This window comes from Cynara cardunculus, assembly GCF_001531365.2.
Source record: "Cynara cardunculus var. scolymus isolate 2C chromosome LG 1, CcrdV1, whole genome shotgun sequence".
Taxonomy (NCBI): Eukaryota; Viridiplantae; Streptophyta; class Magnoliopsida; order Asterales; family Asteraceae; genus Cynara; species Cynara cardunculus.
The window spans coordinates 48,493,711-48,510,143 of NC_037528.1; the positions used below are offsets into that span (position 1 = coordinate 48,493,711).

Below are 16,433 nucleotides of genomic sequence, written 5' to 3' on the forward strand. Positions count from 1 at the left end.
AATCTACTTGTAATATTGAGTTTTAAGTAATATACATTAATAAACAGTATTTTACGCATAAAAAATGCATTTTACGAGTTTTTGTCAAATGATTTATAATATAATATAGATATAAATATACACGAGAGGAATAAAAGATTTGTTGGTCTTTTCTTAAACTTTCAAGAATATTGAAAAGAAACTGGAGAGTATGAGATATTAAAAAGTTACCAGAGAAATAGTGTGTGCAATCAAACGATAATGAGTGACGACGATAAACGATAAGAATATATACAAAAAATGAGCATAATTAAATGAGAACCCTTAATATTATGATAACTGTGAGAACTTTTATAATAAAATATTATTTTATATGATTTTTCTAATGTAAATCCTCACTTCACTTTATAGCCACCACGTTTTCAACAATGTGACCGAGACAGCTGAAAAATGTGAAGGTGGTACTTACACAACTTGCATAACTAATTTTTTCCAATAAAATAATTGGAAAGATTAGATATTAAGCAAGTTGCGTAAGTGATACTTATGTAATGTCTAGGTGGCATATTTATAGATAAGCCACCTAGACATTACACAAATAGCAGTTGTGCAACTTGCTTATTTTCCCTTCTTTCTCCTTCCCATTAGTCTTCTTGCATCAATACTTCTGTGAAGGAATCACAGACTGTCGAAACTGTCGCAATAAGCATATTCTTAGTTTTAACTTCTCTAAAAATACGATTACCAAATATCTTTCTCTCTCTCTCTCTCTCTGTGGCAATACTATCTGATCTAGTGTTGTTTTCGTCTTTTCGACCTTACGTTCATCAGTACCAAGGTATGCCTGTAATTTTGTTTTTTAAATCTGACATCTTTTCTACAAAAGTGATTATCAACTTATTATAGTTAGAATGATTTAGGGGGTGTTTGGGATTGCTTATTTAAAACAACTTATGTTTTTTTGTAAAACTGTTTATTAACTTATGTGGTATTAAATCGGAGTTAAATAAAACATGGTTAAAATTGTAAACTGGTAATAAGTAGTTTTTCATAAGTCATGAAGGATTAACTTATCAAAAACAGCTTATTACCGGTTTGGCACTGGTATAAGCAGTTTTTTTTTCTTATCCAAACACCATAAAACAGTTTATCACCGGTGCCAGATTGAAATAAGTTAAAAAGCAGCTTTTATAAGCAATCTCAAACACCCTACAATCAGATTAATTCTTACAGACTTAATGAAAAATAACAGAACAACCCCTTCGAGATGCTCTCTTTGATACAAACACATACATGGTTGAGTTCCGGTGAGAATGAAAGTCATGGTGAGACGGGTACGAAGGGATCTCCATCATTAGATCAATTTTAATTTAAGATCAACAGTAATACGGTATACCAAATCAATTCGGGAATTTTATGCAAATAGCCACTTTATAAAACGACTTTCACTTTTTAGACACTTTACATTTCCCAAAATAGCCAAAGTTTACAAAAAAAAATATTACAAAGCCACGACGAGGTGGCTGCATTTTTAACGCATTGAGGTGGCGGCGTTTTTAACGCGTGATTTAAGGCGACAAATATCTAATTATATACATAAACGTATGTTTTATACTATTACTCAATAAATCAATGATATTAAGCAATTTAAATTAAATTATATATTAAAAAATAACAAATAAGACATTAAAAAGATAAGTAAAATAAAATGTCGTGTAATCAAAACCATGCACTACGCCATGGCGTGCCTCAGACATAACGTGATGTGAGACACAAGTCTTAAGTCATGGTGCGCCATCAGGTTGTTGTGGTGAGCCTTTTCGAACATTGGATAAACACAATTCATGAAACATGTTAACATAAAAAATGATCAAGTTTCGCCTATCGCCGTAACTTCTATCGTTACACGATCCTCCATCAACGCATTAAAACCCAAACTATTGGGTTAGAAGTAGGTGCGTGCATTGGGCGGATCGGGCGGGTTTGGGTGCGAAAATAAAAAAATATGATCGAATTTCAGATATGGAAATCAAGCCCCAGTTTTTGGATTTTGGGTTTCGGATTGCTTCAGGTTGGTCGGGTTCAAATTAGTTATAATGCAAAAAATATATATGCCCAATCGTATTTGACGATGAATTCAATCGGTTTAGAGGATTAATAAATCGATAGTATGCTTAGAAATTAACAAAAAACACGACCGACTAAGATTTTTAGAATTTTCAAAAGATAATTAGATAAATAAGTATATTTATATAGTATTTAAAATATATATGTATGTATTTCGGGTTTTCAGACAGACCGACGGCCAAATATCAAACCCAATCCAGACCTAAATTTTCCCCAAAAAGTTAGTTTTCAGATTTTCGGATTTCGGGATATTCGGGTTTTACATAACTACCTTATTTTCGGTTCGGATTCGGGATAATTTGGTTTTTGGACAACCGTATGTGTTCCGTAAGGGTGCGTTTGGCACACAGACAAAACATGATAGGACATGACAGAACAAGACAGGACAGGACATAATATGACAGCTGTTCAGCGTTTGGTAAGACATGACATGACTGGACAGAACTGGCTAAAATGACCAATTACCCCCAGTCAGCTGTTTAGTGTTTTTTTTCCACTAAATAATCAATATAAATGTTAACAAATAAGGTGTGCAAAGTATAACTTACATCAAACCACTACTACTTGCAAAAATACATTTGCATAAATACATGATTTATAATCAACTAATGATATATGAAAAAATTAAATATAATATAAGCATCAAGAATTCATTATCGAAGCAAATCTATATGCATTCCATACTAAGAAGAAAAAACTACTACCACCAAATAATTCACCTATTACCTGTACAATCACTCCTGTAAGATCAAAATCGAATATTTGCTACTCTGATCAAGGTAAAACATACAAAATTCATCGAAAACAACGAATTACATGCGTGAACCTTACGCAATACATTTGATGGTGATAAAATAAGAAAACAATTTATGTAATTTATTAAATTATAATAGAATAATTATTTTTATAACAAAATATATCATTTGAAGTTTTCGTCAAAACAATTAAAATGACACCAAATAAAAAGTTTATGTGGTTTTCTATTTTTATTTTTATCTCTTTTTCTACATTATTTTTTTATTATTAATATATATTAAATTACATAAATTAATAAAAATATAGAAACCGTATACAAAGAACATTTTGAGCACAATAAAATGAAAGTTTAAGAAACATAAAATACAATAAATAAAATTTAAAAAATAAATAAAATTTAAAAGAGAGGCATATTTGATGTTTTAGAAGATAATTAAGTTTTATTTTGAAGTTATATTAATAAAATACTAGTTGTATACCCGCGCAATGCAGCGGGATAAATTTCAAAGTAATGTCAAACGTAAGTTTGTGAAGGCAATGTTGTAACAATATGCAATGAAAAAAGGTCAAATAGAGCTATAAAACATGAGAGATGGCAAAAACAATGGTTTGGTGTCGCTCATAGTGCAATAACAAAACTTCAAGATGCGGTCGAAGGGAAGTCTCGTGCAACCGCTCAACCAATTTTCTCAAGTTGAACTCTTTTGCGGTATGAAATGGTGTTAGAAGATATTAGAAAATACATGTAACATAAATGGAAAAAATGAAAAAAGTCTCTCCAAAAAAATCTAAAAAAAACCTAAAAAATACATAGAAATCAACCAAAAAATCTAAGAAATCTTTAAAATCAATTCAAATCAAAAGCACCTAGACGAATTGAGAATGCTCTAAAAAAGATAAACAAAATTTAAAGATCTAAGATACAAATTCTCGGTAAGAAAATTAGTTTAAAGACAATTGTTTATGATTAATAACTCGAATAATTCAATATATTTCAACAACAAACCAAATAGACAAATCTGATCTAAACATATTTAAAAGTTTGAATTCTTATTTTTGACTCGATAACTTAACAGAATTACTCCGATAGCAGTTGTAACAACTCTTCCGTCCTTCACAAAACTTCCGAGTAACACCAAAAACATCATGTTCAAAAATCCAGTCATCTCATAGAGTTCGCTTTGAAGTGAACTTACCATCTTGATTTGGGCTTTTATTTATGCAATCAGACAGGTGTATTCCTTGAGTAGCCTTGCACAAAATGACCAAATTGTTATACACATGGGATTAACATTGACGGTAAGGGGCAACAAAAGACTTTAATATTGTTGGATCGAATAAACCATAGCCAACCACTTCCATATGGTACTTAGGGGCTGTTTACCAAACGCTTACCCAGGTAAACGCTATACCACCTCACCGGATGAATATGGTAAGGACCGAAAATCTTATCCGGAAAGAGCGAGCAAGGACCAAGAGTCTTACCACGGTAAGCGCTTACTGAGTAAATTATTGTATACGATGTCGTTTTACTGGACTAAAATCTTACCCGACAAGTAAATAATAGTGTTAAATTTTACCGGCAAGCACTTACCGGGTTAAGTGTTTGGTAAACGGCTCCTTACAGTTCACCAAATATAACTGCAGTTATGCTTTTGAGGTCACAAGAAGCTAAGTTTTAACTATTCTCAACATTAATAAATGGTTTTAGTGTAAATGAGAAAATAACAACTTACTACTGTGATGCATATACACAATAAAAATGTTAGAACCAAGTAGATTCATCCATCAATAAGTAACCAATTAGATTCACTTGCAATTTTAATAATAGTTTTTTTAYTGTTCCCAAAACACCAAAAGATAGCAATCTCAATAGGAATAAGATAAAATGACTTAAGTTATGCAAACATGGATTGCATACCTTTAAAGGTTCCACAAATAAGCTGCCAAAGGCCATCCAYGTCTAAAACATGCTCYGGATCACCTCTGGAGGACATACAATTGTAGCTCAGATAACTCTTGTGCATATGAAGTACAATAAAAGATGTAATCAAAAGTTAATAACAAAAACTCGGATCAAATGCTACACTAATAACCAAGCTTAAAATTAAGAGAAAAATTCGTCTTCTACTCATGTATTGTCTGTTTACATAGCAACAGTGACATATAGAAAGAAAGGGAAAGGAATAAAGAAACATGTCATAGCAGAAATTAGGAAAAGTGAAGTGAAGAATAATTATATGTTGCCACAAACACACAATATTTTAAACAAGAAGCTGTTATTCCACTTTATACAAATGAAACTTTCGTCTTCTACTCATGTTATTCCATTTTATACAAATGTCTATCTTTTCCTGCAATCTGCAAACTGGAAGCACAGTTAAGCTGTTATTCCACTTTATACAAATGAATCAAGTATGTATGTCTAGATGACTTCAAACATAAAATCTACCATGCGTCCATTCCCCAGTCCCACCCTGTCCTAACAACCACAAAGACGGAGAAAAGTTAACAATTCCCAAGATAGAACGCAACGAACTTCAAACAGGCACAATTAATATTCTTATCTACAGTAGGAAGTGGTTAAACATTTCCATAAAGATGAGAACATTTTGTCTCCATATGAGAGCTGCAATTCTAGACACAAGAACAAACACTATTGATAGAACATTGAGAGCTTAATATTAGGTCATAGTTCATTGTGTTCACAGAAAATCTAACAAGAATATCAAGCAGTAAGCATAGCCTTATGGGTATAAATATTACAAACAAATCAAATGCATTTGTCATATTAGTTGGGTTAAGACACGACCTGGGCAGTGGTCAAATCAAATGGTGTGCGAGAATCATCTTCTCTTCTCTGAGCACAAACACATGAAAGGCCTCTGCCAAGCCATGYTGCTGACCCTGCCACAACCTCGGCTGTAATATAAGACAAACATATGCCAAGAGCAAATGAATTCCTAAGTCGTTGAGAAATTTAGGGTTAAAGTATATGATGGTTGAAAAAAGAACTTGAAAATCAAATAAACTAATAAATAACAATTCCGCTCTAAGAAAGAACAACAAAATCTCATCTTCACCTGGTYACCAAATGTCAATCATGATAACAACTACAAGCAACTCAAATGAAAGTTCAGCTCCTATAATGGAAACAGTAAATGTTTCTCAACTATTCAGAAGCCAATGTCATCGACCAGTTAAAGTGTTGTTTTCGTGATTATCAGACCCCTCTCGAATATCGCTATTTTCAGAATCATCTGTATTCAAATGATGTTACAATAAAATGGGTTTGAAAAAAAAAAAGAAATTGCATAAAAATCCACAAATAGATATGTGCAACATTCAATGTCTATTGACCTTATTGTTAATTGATGTGTCAACTAAGAAGTTCAATTTCAACTATGGAAGCACCATCAGTGGTTCTCAAGATTAAATCTTCATCATCCTCTTCTTCTTCTTAATGATGATGATTYTTACACAAAATGAAATTAATAAACTCAAACAGAATGAAATTAAGAAATTCAAAGAAGAAATCAAACCAATTTTAAACTTTGCTTGAAATCAAACCAAGATTTCATCTCATCAATTTAAGATAAAATTCAAACCAAACCAAACCAAAAACCTAAAACAAGTAAAATCTTACCTGAAGATATAATATTATCTCTTCAGATTGATATGGCTTTCTTTAAGGAAGCATCAATGGTTCTCGAGATTAAAAGTTCGTCACCCTCTTCTTCTTCTTGATGATGATTCTTACAAACCAGAATGAAATTAAGAAACTCAAAGCAGAAATCAAACCAATTTTAAAACTGAGAGTACGATTAGGGTTTAATAAGAAAAAAATAAACCCACAAATGAAAGGTATGATTCTTCTTGACTACCTTTTGTATTAATCTGCAAAGGGTTTTGAGGGAAAAGAAAGAAAARAACATCACAAGATGAAGAGAACAGAACCAAACGTCAAGTTGAAGGTGTCGATTTGAAAGAAGAAAACAAAAGCAGACGTCGATTTGGTTCATTAGGGTTTAAACATGAACGTAAGCTCGATTTGGGAAGTGAAATAAAACAATAGAAACTTCAATCGTCACCTTGGAAAGGGATTAAAGCACATTGGAAGTCTGATTTGGGAGGATGAAGAGGCACATAGGGAGTTGGACGAAGTGGCGGAGAGAGAGAGAGAGAGAGAGAGAGAGAGAGAGAGAGAGAGAGAGAGAGAGAGTGAGGCTTGTTATCAATGTGATAGAGGTTTTATGCATTAAAATGTAGTACAAAATGTATTAGATGTAGTATAGATAGAAGATAAGGATATTTTAGGTATTTATAATTTTAAGACTTTAAGACTTTTAATGAATTTGCTTAATAAGGTAGTATAGATATAGATAAATCTGTTCTACCTTATTTCATCTTGTTCCATGTGATAAGGGTAAAACAGGTCTGTTCCACTTTGTTTCAGTCTGTTTTACATAAAATTTATGCCAAACATGAAACAGGATTTCTGTTGTATCATGTCCTCTCCAGCGTAACCAATGCACCTCTAAGTAAGCTGTTTCACCTGGCTAGAAAACCTCTCTCTTAGGGGGTGTTTGGGAAAGCTTTTTAAAGTGACTTATTGACTTATTTCAGTTTGGTAACGGAGATAAGTCATTTCGGAGTGTTTGGGTAAAAAAAAAAAAAGTGCTTATACCGGTACCAAACCGGTAATAAGTCGTTTTTTATAAGTTAATCCATACTGACTTATGAAAATTGACTTATTACCATTTTACCATTTTAACCCTGTCTAATAAACACCCCCAAATCGATCTCTGTCTTCTCCAAATCGATCAGATCTCTTCTCATCGATCTCTTCTCCAACAAATCACGTYTTCTCCAACAATCGATCATCTCCARGTTACAAGTTTCTCCAAAATCGATCTCTTCTCATCGATCTTCTCCAGGTACGTCTTCTCCAAATCGATCTCTTATCGATCTGTGAAATCGAATCGAATGTCATCTTGGAGACGGATGTCGTCTTGGAGACGGAAATCGGTGCCAAGAAACTCGCCGATGCAGAGGTTCTCGGGGAGAAACCACTCACAGGAGATCGCGATGACAACCTCTTTCACGGCGGGTGCAAACACGGATGAACACTAGAGAGGAATCTGGAGAAAATAGGGTTGGAGTGATGAGGATGGAGAGGAATCTGGAGAAAATAGGGTTTGGAGTGAGGATGGAGACGATGAACACTGGAGATTGATTGGAGGACCTTTTTGGTAATTTTACATCTATAAGCCAAATTTGCCAAACACTAAAAACCAACTTATCAACTTATTGCTTTTTGGTATCGTTATAAGCTAATCCAAACATTTTTTACAAAACTCTAATTTAATACCACATAAGTTAATAAACACTTTTACAAAAAAACATAAGTTGTTTTAAATAAGCAATCCCAAACACCCCACATAATAAACTCCGCTAATTTTCTCCAGCTTAACCTCTCCCCAACGACTCACGTTAAACCCTACCACCATAGAGACCTCGACTTCTGCTCCTGCTCACTGTGCTTCGATTGCTTCTGCTCCATCGTTCTTCACACAGGTATGTTCTCCTCGTCGATTGCTCCTGCTCACTGTGCTTCGATTCTTCAAATGGGTAAATCGACCAAGAAGTCCGATTTTTACGTTTCTGTTCGATTTCCTCACTGTGCTACCTTCTGTCGAGTCTTTCTGTTTGATTTGTAACTGTGCTTCTGTTTCTGATTTCCTCACTGTGCTACCCTGTTCTGAAATCTTTTGTTTCTTCTTTTGATGCGCTATGATTTTGTAATAGCTTACCGAACAACCCCTATGATGTGCTATGATTTTGTTTCTTCTTGGAATTTTGGTTTTTTACGTTTCTGTTCGATTCTTCAAATGGGTAAATCGACCAAGAAGTCCGATTTTTAAGTTTCTGTTCAATTTCCTCACTATGCTACCTTCTGTCGAGTTTTTTAGCTGCTGCTTTCATTTGAAACAGGCTGAACCAAACCAAAAGTGCATTATTATGACTGCTAAAGAAGGTCAAAACAAACCCAGCCCAGTCATTTTTAATAACATTTGTTGTTTTGAATAGTGAAGAAAACAAACAAACAACAGAATTTGAAGTAAATAGACATGTCTCAAGACAAAAATAAGACTGGGTAAAATGGTCATTTCTGACATTCAGACCGCTTATTCAGCACAACAACCGAACAACAACTTATCAGTTAATATTCAGACAACTATATCAATACAGACAACTATATCCATATAGGTCTTAACAGAAAACGAGAACCGAACAGTCAAGAATCTAATCGTTCAATCAGTCAAGAATTCGAGCGTCAATCGTGCAAGTGGCAACTGTGAAATGAAATCTTTCAAGACTGCAATCGTTCATCGTCAATCGTTCACAAAGCTAGGTGAGCTAACCTAGCATCTATGCACTCGTAACCTAGTGATAACAAAGAATAGGGATTGACTGATTGATTGAGAAAGAAAAGAGTATGAACTATGAAGCCTGTTTTTTACACATGAACATCAATAGATAAGCATCAAAACAAAGGGATGAACTCAGGCAATCAACACATTGCTGAGAAAAATAGAAATTGCAACATTAGTATCTAGTAAAGCTTTTTGACTAAAACCAGAGGAACATATACTCTTTTTTATTGTCTAAAGCTCCTGTTTTTCCTGTTATTTCTAGATACCCATATCAACGATTTCGCCCACGAGATACTACGAATATAGGAGAATATGAGTCAACATCTTGTTTTTTTTAAGTACATAATAGCTTGTTGTGGTAGTAATGTAGTAAAATCTTCCTGTTAAATATATGATTTCAGCCATATGTTAGAAAGATGTCCATAAGACTCCGAGTCCTTGATTCAATTGAAATAGATCTGCTGGCCAGCTTGTTGGACAGCCATCTGTTCAATTGCTGCCAGTGGTAAACTAGTTATGTTGTTTTTTCATATATTAGGTAGGGTTGAGTTCTAGTGAGAATGGAAGTTATGGTGAGAAGGGTAAGAAGGGATCTCCACCCTTGGATCWRTCYYMMKWRMASRYTAACACTGATGAGATGCACTAGATGGATCAATCTTAATTGAAGATTAACACTGATGAGATGCACCGGATGGATCAATCCTAATTGAAGATTAACACTGATGAGATGCACCGGATCAATTCCCATGAGAGCGCAATTCATGAGGTGGGGGTGAGATTAAAAGTGAACAAAAGTCCAGATCCCCTCTTAGGCTTCTCACCTTAACTCCTATTCTCACACGATCCTTCATCATAATAAGTAACTGGTAAGTGGTGGATTATTTATGCCTTCCCTGTAAAGCCAAATTACTAGACATGATATGCATTTCCAATCAGTTGCTATGTATAGATCATTGATATGCACCTTATATGTTGAAATGAGATTGTTTAATTCTTAAAGCATGTTAAAACATGCCTTCCATAGTTCCATGCCTTTCTCACGTACTTTATGCACGTTCCAAGTAAGCATCTCTCTATTGCTTCAAGCATTGACGTAATTGAGAGTAAAATCTTTTCACATAACCAGGTATTTAGGTCTTCGGATTCATGTCATACTTACACTTATATTTTATGATCTTGATTTAGGTGGAGGTTTTAATATTTCCACTCCCAAACCACAAAATGGGAGGTCCAACGTCTACTGACTTTTGCTACAAATGTTAAATAGGGTTGCTGGTGAGTTCCTATTTATAATCACAACACTGTAGGTATTTGAAACTGGAATGACATTGTTCAATGTTAAATCGGGTTGTTGATTAGCTGTCCATTTGTTCTATGAGTTTAGAGCATTATGATCACAACATTCTGTTTTTTTTTTTGTAGCATGCATCTTTATATTAACTATGAGGTTATTGTGCCTATGCTTAATGGAAAGTTTGGATGCTTATGGTTTAAATCCGAAGGTCATCTCTTTTTTGATAGACTGCACATGTTTTAGTTAGTCACAATGCAATAAAGGAGAGATGGGGTAGTTTATTTTTGTTTGCTTTTTAACGAGGCTAGAGAGGGAGAAGGAGAGGGGATAGGGGTGTCTGAGAACCAATTTGGGAGGCAATCCACCTAATTAGACTCCTTATGGAGAGGTATAGAGAACATTATAAGGATTTGCATACATGGTGTTCATAGACCAGGAGAGAAAGCCTATCATGATGTACTCTGGGATGTGATCTGGAGAGTCTGGAAGAGAGAGAATAACATGAAGGTATGTCAGGGCAATATACAAGATATGGGTGAGACGGAGTATTTTCAGGTGGAGATAGGGTTATACCAGGTTTCGACACTAAACCCGTTCCTTTTTGCCGTGAGCCCATGATTTTGGAGGAGATTTCACAAGGTATCGAAGGGTGTGTCCCATGGTGTTCGTTGTTTGCCGGAGACATCGTGCTAGTAGTGGAAATGTAGAGAGAGGTGAACTCTAGGTTGGAGCAGTGGAGGGTGGCATTGGAGATTTAAGTCTTGCCCATTTGGTACAACTTCAGTAAGGAGTGTGATTAAGTGAGGGTAGAAGTCAATCTAGGAGAGTAGTGGGTAGTTCAAAATGACAACTTCAAGTATCTAGGCTCTATGATTCAAAATGAGGGTGACATCGAGGAGCATAAAGGCAGGTTGGTTAAAATGGAGGGTGGCCACGGGAGTGTTATGTGACAATAAGGTAACACTTAATGCTAATGGTCAAATACCATAGGGTAACCATTGGACCAACTATGTTGTATGGTGTGAACTGGGAAGGATAGAGGTTAAGGTCTTAATACATCTTACCCTCCCTAGACACACATAGGACTTACTAGGTTTTGTTTGATTTGGTTTTTTGTCTTGTGTTACCAATTCGGTTGAACAACTCAAAAGCTCAAGAAGAACCATTTAATTTATGTACTCTGTTATGAATTAGAGAACAAAGAGGTAAACAGAGGAAATTTAATATTGAAGGAGGTGTTGAATGATTGAATTAACAAAAGGAAAACCGTAAAAGGCTATCTAGCAGTTCGAGATGCTAGGGATCTCCCAAAAGAGCCATATGCCAATCACCCCAAACTCCCCACTATATATACTCATAATGACTTATTAAAGATAATTCCGAAGCTGTCCTCAAGCCCAAACTACCTGGCTATCCTTTTCTGCCACTGATCCCCTCCTGTCCAGATTTATTTTTCTTTCTTCTAGCATACATATACTGAATGGTTGGGTTCATAACATATTCTCATCAAGTTACATCCTCATTTCTTTTGAAAATAGCTAGTAAAGTGTGTGACTTATAAATGGTTCCCACAAATCAGTGTTCTAAACTCATCAAACTGAGGTAAGCAGTTGGACAATCTTCTTTGACTTAACTATGGTTAAGCACACTTGAGCTATTTATTTAGTAACATATAAGATATGGTTATTTAGATTAGAGTAATTACAAATTTGGTCACTGTGGTTATTGAAAATTTTGGATTGGGTCCCCCAAACACAATAATTACGTATATGGTCACTATGGTTTCACTTTTGTTTTGGATTGGGTCCCTTGCCCTAACTCCATTAACCATTGCTCCGTTAAAACAGGGGTAATATTGTCCTTTTAACTTTTTTCTTTTAACAATATATACACATATATAATATACATGTATCACCGACTCAGCATAGTCCCCTCCCAAGACCACCCACGCCGGCCAAATCATGTCCTCTTATGAAAGCCATCGTCCCTCCGATGAAGGCCATCTCCGGTCACCACCTTGCAACCCTCCCACCTCCTCCCTCAAAATCTTGCCCCCATAAACCCTTCCGCCACCTTAGAACGCATCGATGAATTCCTCATCCCCCATCCCATTTTGTTTTTCCGGCCAAACAATGGAGGTCTTCCTCCTTTTCCCTTACAAAATGACAGTCTTCCTCCTCGCCTCCATCACCAGCAACAACAGCGCCTCCCTCATATCCAGATGCATGATCTAGGTCCAGATCGAGGTTTGTCTACCTAATCATGATCAAGGTCCAGGTCGAGGTCCAAATTGGTTGGTGGATGGAGTTTGCTGAGATCGAGAAAAAGAAACTCAGATTCTGGATCTAGAGTGGCTCAGTTAGTGTGATTTGTTCCTGTTCAGAAACTTAATCTTGTGATTTGTTCTTTTGAAACAATGCAAGTCGATGAAACTCTTCGATAATCTTGTAATTTGTTTCTATTCTAGGTTGTCTTTTTATAATTTAAGTTGGCATCTGTATTTACCTAATTTAGTTTATGGGATTGTCAAAACAACCACAAAAGGAATCAGTTTGTTTGTGTCCATCCTCTTTGGAGAAGATGATCGGAGGGGAAGGTTTGATCGGAAAAGAACAGGAAGATAAACAGGGAGGGTTTGATCAAAGACATAGTAGTTTTCAAGCAAATAATTCGCCTCCCCTTCAGTGAAAGGTATCCCATAAGTGGATATATATATCGAATTTTCACGCCACGATTTGCTTTCATAAATCATTAGCAACTATCTTTATAGACCAACATCAAGCTCATTCTCATACCTTAGAAAGGTTAATGGCTTCATCTAGCTAGTCTAAGTGTCTGACAAACTTACAAGTCAGTCATAAATCGAGCCTATCCATGGACTCCATTAGCTCGCAAAGGTAAGGGAGCCACAATGGAGTAAATTACAGATTTCATCCTTGTCTAGTGGCAGTAGAGGGGGTTCTGCCACAGATGTTTTGCAGGTTCTTGAAGGTGGGGTGGTCGGTTGAGAAAAGGGAAGGAGGCTGTGGTGAGTGATCGGAGATGGGAGGACAGAGGGATGCCGACTGACTTCTTTGAGGGACGATGCTATAGGCATATATGTACACACACACACACGTATATATAAAGAAAATGGTAAAAGGTCCATATTATCTTTGACTTAATGGTGCATTGGTTAGTGGAGTTGGGGTAAGAGACCTAGTCCATAACAAAAGTGAAACCACAATGACTACGGATGTAATTATTTTACTTGGAGGACCCAATCCATAATTCTCATATAACCACAGGGACGAAATCGTAATTTACTCTTTAGATTATGTAAAACATATGATAGTTAAAAATTTGACACTATATTGATAGTTTTCATTAATATAATTACTTAAAGTGATCAGAGACATTACCTCTATATTGAGAAAAAAATGAACACAAATAATTCAGTAACCTTATGATGTTTGAATTTTTTGCAGTTTGAAGCAAAGAATGGCTAGAGTTATAGAGAAGTTCTTCATAACATCTATGTTGATGTGGGCGGTCCCAATTGCAATCTTGTATGCCTTCAATAACAATTTATTTCCCGGTAAGCTTCATATGAACTTCGCAAATATTCATTTGGATAAGTCTTGAATTCGTATTTCTTTCGGCCTTCTTTTTTCTAGAAAACTTGGATGGTTTCGTATGATATCGGTTCACCTTTTTTTGCTTGCAAGTTTGATGCTAATTATCTACCAAAGGTTTGTTTGTTACCTCTACCCCAAGTGGTAAAGAGGTTGTTTTTGTGTACGGTACATAGGACGGGACATGGCTGGACAAGACAATACAAAAAATTGTTGTTTGTCACGTTTGATGTGACCTTTGACCTTTGACTAGGATAGTACGGAGCCTGATTGAGACATAAATGCATTTTTAGGGGAAATTAAAGGAAATAGCCATTTTATGGACCAAATTCACCTCTTAGCCATTCTCACCTGAGATTCTCAAAATATCACTACCTCTGCAAGTGGCACCGCAAGTGGGACCCCTGTAAGTGGGTGAAAAGTGAATGTTTTTTTGTCTTTTAGCTCCTACGCAAGTCTTGGAGGTGCCACTTAAGGAGGTAGGGATATTCTTGAAAAATTCCGGAAGAGATGAATTTGATCTCTGAAGATGGCTATTTCAATTTTTTTTCTTTTTTTTTGTCCCACTAAAATAGGTAAAAACCAGGGAGATATTGGTAAATTACTAACCTACCCATGTAAAATTAAAACTTTAAAACCATCCACCCCCAATCTCACTATCCTCTGTCCTGTTGTTTGCGTTCCAAACGCACTCTTACATCACTAAATCATGTGAACGGTGGTTAGCTTACAACTACAGTGATTCAAAATTTTAATCTCCGTTAAATCGATTTCTATTATCATGTCTTTTCGCTTTCTTGAACAGGTATTGCCGATATGTCTCCATATTCCTTGACACTTTTGAGCGGGTTTCTCGCGGTTGTATCCGTCAATGTCGTAATTGCATTCTACATATATCTTGCTATGAGAGAGCCCTCGGAGAAACACGAGCCTGATCCCAAGTTTGTTTCGGAAGCTGAGGCAAGTGTTAAACATTTGGTACCAAACGAAACACCGGAAAGTTCTTCGGCCCGTAAGAAAGAGGAGTAAAGAGTCATAGATTTGGTTGGGTTTTTTCACACTGTTGATTTTGCAGGCGCCCTTCGGTTGTACTCGTATTTAACGCGTTCTTGTACATTTTTATTTGTCATGCCATGAAACCTTAAAAGGGAATCGTTTCTTAGTAATTTCTTATCGGATTTCATTTACCCTTCGGGTGTTATGTGCAAGTCTTTCAAGAGCTTTGGTCTTATTTTTCGTTCTACCGTTTGGCTTGGAAATGGTTGTCGTCAAGTCGATGTCTAGAAGCCCGGATTATTCATCGATTCAGAAATACTAGCGGTCAGACGGGCCGTTGGGTTTGGTATTATCAGATATTCAGCACCAAATTTCACTAGCAAAACAACAGTTGAGTTTGCAAGAATGATGCTAATTGAGGCAAAGGATTATACCAACAGCTTCTGTAGCAGTAAATCGACATCAAGAAAACAGCAAATCAGCAACAAGACAAAGGCCAAATGGACCCAATAAATCCCACTCGAAAGTAGGCTCTAGGGAGGGTGAGATGCACGCAAACCTAACCTCTACAACAACGAGTAGAGCGGTTGTTTCTATGAAGACCCCCTGGCAATGTGGTCAGACATGTAAAAAGACCAAAGACTAGCACACAACGAACATAAAACAACTCTAGTTACTTGTATTCTTCAATACTGGCTAGTTTTTTTTTGTTGTTGTTGATTAACCTGGATATCCAACCCGTTATACGAGCCGAATAATCCCAGGACGACCACCTGCTTTGCAGATTGCCCGGAGTCATTGCATTTGAACCTCCGTGGCCATAAGGGGATTTTTATTTCTTCTTAGATTTGAACCTGAGACCTCCTGATACTTTTGACTTTTAGAGCCAAGCTCAAACCAATTAGGCACCACCCTTACTGTTTAATACTCATTAGTTGCAAAACCCATGATTGGCCATAAAAGGTGCAGCTAAACATTTAATGTTAACTTGTTATGCAAAAAAAGTAAGCAATGATAAGAAAAAGTGTTTGCCAACAAGTGTTTGTTTTGGAAGAATGTTGTTAGCATATGAAAACTAACAAAAAAACCAAGGGGATATTTACCAAAGTCTTTCCTAGGTAGGTGTTTGAGGTTGTTTGTTTACCTCTTAATAGTTTCATTAAGAGGCAACATCTGAATCTTTAAGAGGTGAATCTTGTCTGATAAAAAAAAGTCTGCCTCATAATGGTT

The 16,433-nt window shown here is 35.8% G+C and overlaps 1 protein-coding gene across 2 annotated transcripts; it reads left to right on the plus strand.

Annotated features, from left to right (window-relative positions):
• The first annotated feature begins 8,321 nt into the window (after positions 1–8,321).
• Positions 8,322–15,435, plus strand: LOC112502585. Of its 2 annotated transcripts, XM_025106540.1 has the most exons (4): positions 8,322–8,439; positions 10,485–10,574; positions 14,061–14,170; positions 15,013–15,435. In XM_025106540.1, exons 3-4 carry the CDS (start codon positions 14,074–14,076, stop codon positions 15,234–15,236), a joined length of 321 nt encoding a protein of 106 aa, XP_024962308.1. In that variant the 5' UTR covers positions 8,322–8,439; positions 10,485–10,574; positions 14,061–14,073; the 3' UTR covers positions 15,237–15,435. The 2 variants fall into 2 exon arrangements, with proteins under 2 accessions (XP_024962308.1, XP_024962314.1); XM_025106546.1 differs by lacking the exon at positions 10,485–10,574 and having other exon boundaries at positions 15,013–15,413.
• Positions 15,436–16,433: the final 998 nt, after the last annotated feature.

Excerpts from the sequence above, each read along its gene's own strand:
- LOC112502585 (XM_025106540.1), top strand. The coding sequence starts at position 14,074 with ATGGCTAGAGTTATAGAGAAGTTCTTCATAACATCTATGTTGATGTGG. Across the intron at positions 14,171-15,012 it reads CAATAACAATTTATTTCCCG|GTATTGCCGATATGTCTCCA; the intron begins GTAAGCTTCATA and ends TTTCTTGAACAG.